Source organism: Melitaea cinxia, chromosome 18 (genome assembly GCF_905220565.1).
Source record: "Melitaea cinxia chromosome 18, ilMelCinx1.1, whole genome shotgun sequence".
In the NCBI taxonomy this organism is placed as follows: domain Eukaryota; kingdom Metazoa; phylum Arthropoda; class Insecta; order Lepidoptera; family Nymphalidae; genus Melitaea; species Melitaea cinxia.
The window spans coordinates 2,973,653-2,977,951 of NC_059411.1; the positions used below are offsets into that span (position 1 = coordinate 2,973,653).

Sequence of the window (4,299 nt, forward strand, 5' to 3'; positions counted from 1 at the left end):
CCAATTAGAAAATTAGTATTAACTATTCGGAAGATGGTGACGCCATCTTTGTGCTCTTCCGGTACTTAAGCAAATAATAATTAGAGTAAGACAATTAAATCTTATAAAATTACAATCAACACAATCTTATAAAATTATTAGAAGCATAAGTTTAAATGACAACAGTATTTATTGGGTAAATATCCTCAAAGAAATCCTTGGCCGTGTGCTGCCGGCAGAGTAGAATAGCACCACCCCCTTTCTTCCCGTGGGGGTCGTAAAAGGCGACCGAGGGATTAACCTGGCTCAAAATTATCAGGGTCCTGGAGAAGGAAAACTTCACTTGAAACCCGGAACGGGGTCTCCGTCAGGCATTCGTGGCATAGCTCTAAATGCGAAAGACCCCTGCAGCCAAACTGGCTCCACACGTATCGACTCGTCGTTCCTGTGGGCCTCGCCAGTGAGGTCGAGAGGGTGGCGCAGAGCTTAGGCAACTCTGCGTTTTCCTTAAGAATGTCCTAGGCGACACAGTGTCTGTCTGTGGAGAGGATACTCCACCCAGGTCAGCTCGGCTTCGTGGAAAATAACACGGGGAGTGGCAGTTACCAGTTTTAAGTCCGCGCGTATGGACGTAAGCGCGGGCGCTAGGGGTCGCTCTCGTCAGTGGGAGGGTCCATCGAAGGCCCACTGATTGGTTACCGCCCGCTTCAAGCTGGGCAGCCCCCGGCCAGTAGGGTACCGATCCGTCTCGGTGCTGGTTTGTTCCTTTAGGGTGTAGGGAGCATCAGACTATATCTGGATAATTGGCGCCGTTATCTAGCACACCTGCGGATAAAGGTCAAAATAATAATAAAAAAACAAAGAACCAACATAACACTGCCATGCGCATTTCGACATGGAATGTCCGTACTATGAGGACAGGTCTTCCGAACACCTGCGGAGATTTACAGAACGTACAAGATCCGCGTAAAACCGCAGTGATTGATATGGAGCTCTGTCGGCTGGGTGTATCATTATGTGCCTTGCAAGAAACGAGACTGCCTGGTGAGGGATCCATTCGTGAAAAAAATTATACGTTTTTCTGGAAAGGTAAAGACACTGAAGCCGTTCGCGAGCATGGTGTTGGCTTTGCGGTAAGAAACGACCTCCTGTCATCCATAGAAACACCACACGGTGTGTCGGAACGTGTTATGGTGTTGCGTCTAAATACCAAGTGCGGTTTTATTACAATCATCTCCGCCTACGCTCCAACGTTGATGGCAACCGATGAAGCCAAAAGTCAGTTCTACGACCAACTTGAATCTGTGATACAGAAAGTAAAACCCCGAGACCGCCTTTACATTTTGGGTGATTTAAATGCTCGCGTCGGCCAAAATCACAGTGCGTGGCCAGAATGTATTGGCACCCATGGCATTGGTAAGATCAACGAGAACGGGCAACGCTTGCTCGAATTCTCTTCAAGACACTCACTTTGCGTTACCAATACCTACTTCAAGGGAAAGCCATCAAGTAAGGTTTCCTGGAGACATCCACGCTCTGGTCATTGGCATCAACTTGACCTAATACTCACTAGAAAGAGCGACCTGGGCGAAACACTTCACACACGTACCTTTCACAGCGCCGAATGCGAAACAGACCACTCCCTCGTCGTGGCGTGTATTGCCGTCGTAAAAAAAAAGATCCACTCATCCAGGCCGTTCGGTAGAAGACGAATTGCTCTTCAAAATACCAGAGACGATGAGATGGTCCAAAAATATGAGACTTCGGTTCGCAGCGAAACCGCTTCCTGGGATGCTTCTATGTCTGTGGATGAAGAGTGGAGTAAAGTCAAACGACTCCTAACAACAACAGCTTGTGAAGTGTTTGGCCACCAGGATACTAAATCACAGGACTGGTTTATTGACAACATCCAGCAACTTCAACCTCTGCTGGATTCCAAACGTAAGGCAGCTCTAAACTACCGAAAAAACCCCTGTCCGAAATCATCCGATGAGCTTAGAATTGCTAAAGCAAATTTGCAACGTAGTACGCGACACTTTGTTAACGCTTACTGGAACGACCTCTGTATGAGCATTCAATCTTGCGCAGACACGGGTAATTTTGGCGGCGTTTACTCAGGAATCAGAACCGCTTTAGGGCCAGTTATTAAGAAGACAGCTCCACTAAAAGAAGCTGATGGCACTATTATATCAGATAGCCTGAGGCAAATGTCGAGATGGGTGGAATATTACACCGGTCTATATTCACAACCAGTGGACGTTCAGTGGGAGGCTGTGCATAACATGCCGAAACTGGCCACCTGGGAGGAGCTAGACGATCCGCCTACTGTAGAGGAATTGCTCAAAGCTGTCAAGCAGCTAAAATGCGGCAAAAGCCCCGGCAGCGATGGCACCCACGCCGAAATAATCAGACTCAAGTGTATATTACCTGTTCTGCACAATCTATTGTGGAAATGCTGGGAAAAAGGATACATACCGCAAGATATGCGCGACGCTAATAACATAACTTTATATAAGGGTAAAGGCGACCGCGGCGATTGTAACTGCTACCGTGGGATATCCTTACTAAGCATAGTAGGCAAGCTTTTTGGACGAGTGGTTCTTGGGCGAATCCAGAAACTAGCTAATCGTGTGTATCCGGAATCACAGTGCGGGTTTCGTGCACAGCGTTCCGCAATCGATATGGTGTTTACACTCCGACAACTGCAGGAGAAGAGTAGGGAGCAGAACATACCTCTGTTTGTGGCGTTCGTTGACCTGAATAAGGCTTTCGATACGGTTAGCAGAGATGGACTATATAACGGACTTGAAAGCATTGGGTGTCCATCAAAACTTCTGAGCCTGACGAAATGCTTCCATAAAGATATGAAAGGTTCTGTCATATTCAACGGAAACACATCCTTTCCGTTCGAGATGCGTAGAGGTGTACGACAGGGCTGCGTATTGGCCCCTACCCTGTTTGGTATATTCTTTTCATTACTCTTAAGAGAAGCGTTCGGCAATGACCAACAGGGTATCCATTTTTATACGAGGACGGATGGGAAGCTCTATAACATCACAAAACTTCTCAAATCCAAGCGTAATCGCGAGGACATTTTTGTAGACAGCCTCTTATTTGCCGATGACGCAGCTTTTGTCGCTGACTCCGCTCTCGAGCTTCAGACCATATTGGACAGGTTCGCCCGGGCGTGTGCACTGTTCTCAATGACGATAAATGCCAAAAAAACCATTGTGATGGTGCAGGGAAGCACGAAAATACCGGAAATTACGTTGGATGGCGTGCCCCTGGCTGTCGTAAACAAGTTTGCGTATCTAGGGTCTACCGTGTCGAACAATCTCTCGCTTGATGCGGAGATCGATATTCGTATCGGCAAAGCGGCGACCACCTTCGGGCAGCTTAATACGAGAGTATGGAAAAACAAACATCTTACCATGCGTACCAAGATGATCGTCTATCAGGCATGCATCTTGAGTATTCTCTCTTACGGAGCTGAAACCTGGACGACGTACGCGAAACAAGAACGTCGACTAAACGCCTTCCATATGCGCTGTCTTCGTAACATCTTGGGCATATCCTGGGAGGACAGAGTTACCAACGAGCGGGTTCTTAATATTGCACAGCTGCCTAGCTTCACAGCGTTACTCAAGCAGAAGCGGTTGCGCTGGCTAGGGCATGTGCATCGAATGGAGCCCTCGCGCCTGCCTCGGCGGATCTTGCTTGGTGCTGTAGCAAACGCAAAACGTAACTTGGGGAGGCCCATCCTACGGTTTAAGGATTGCGCTAAACGAGATATGCACGCCTTTGGTATCGACCACCAAAACTGGGAAGCAGTTGCCGAGAGTCGTGACGGATGGCGTAAAGTTGTTGTGGACGGACGCAAGATACACGATCAAGCTTGGTTTGAGACTTTAGCGGCAAGAAGAACGCGACAACAACAAGCTTCTTCCGTCGCTGACACCACCCGGTTTACCTGCAGGGCGTGTGGCAAAGGTTGTCGCTCACGTATCGGCTTATTTAGTCACGAAAAGAGCTGTGTAATTAACTCAAGCTGACACTGTTTAAATCGTCTGCAACAGACGGATTGAGGCCAATGATGATCCTCAAAGAAAATAACAAAAATGGCGACTGACTAATCGGAAATGAAAATTAACCGTTCGGAAGATTCTGTTCTGATTTTTGTACTGTTCTGGTATTAAGCGAATAAAGGTTAAGAGTAATATCGATACGAAATTGAATATTTTAAAAATCGTTTTGAATTACTAAATCCTAACACTAAGTATCTTTCTAGGTACGCCCGCGTGGGATTAAAAAAAAAAAATT

The 4,299-nt window shown here is 47.1% G+C and overlaps 1 protein-coding gene across 1 annotated transcript; it reads left to right on the forward strand.

Annotated features, from left to right (window-relative positions):
- Nucleotides 1–890: 890 nt before the first annotated feature.
- LOC123662448 lies at nucleotides 891–4,031 on the forward strand. The gene has a single exon (XM_045597290.1). It carries the CDS (start codon nucleotides 891–893, stop codon nucleotides 4,029–4,031), a length of 3,141 nt encoding a protein of 1,046 aa, XP_045453246.1.
- The last annotated feature ends 268 nt before the right edge of the window (nucleotides 4,032–4,299 follow it).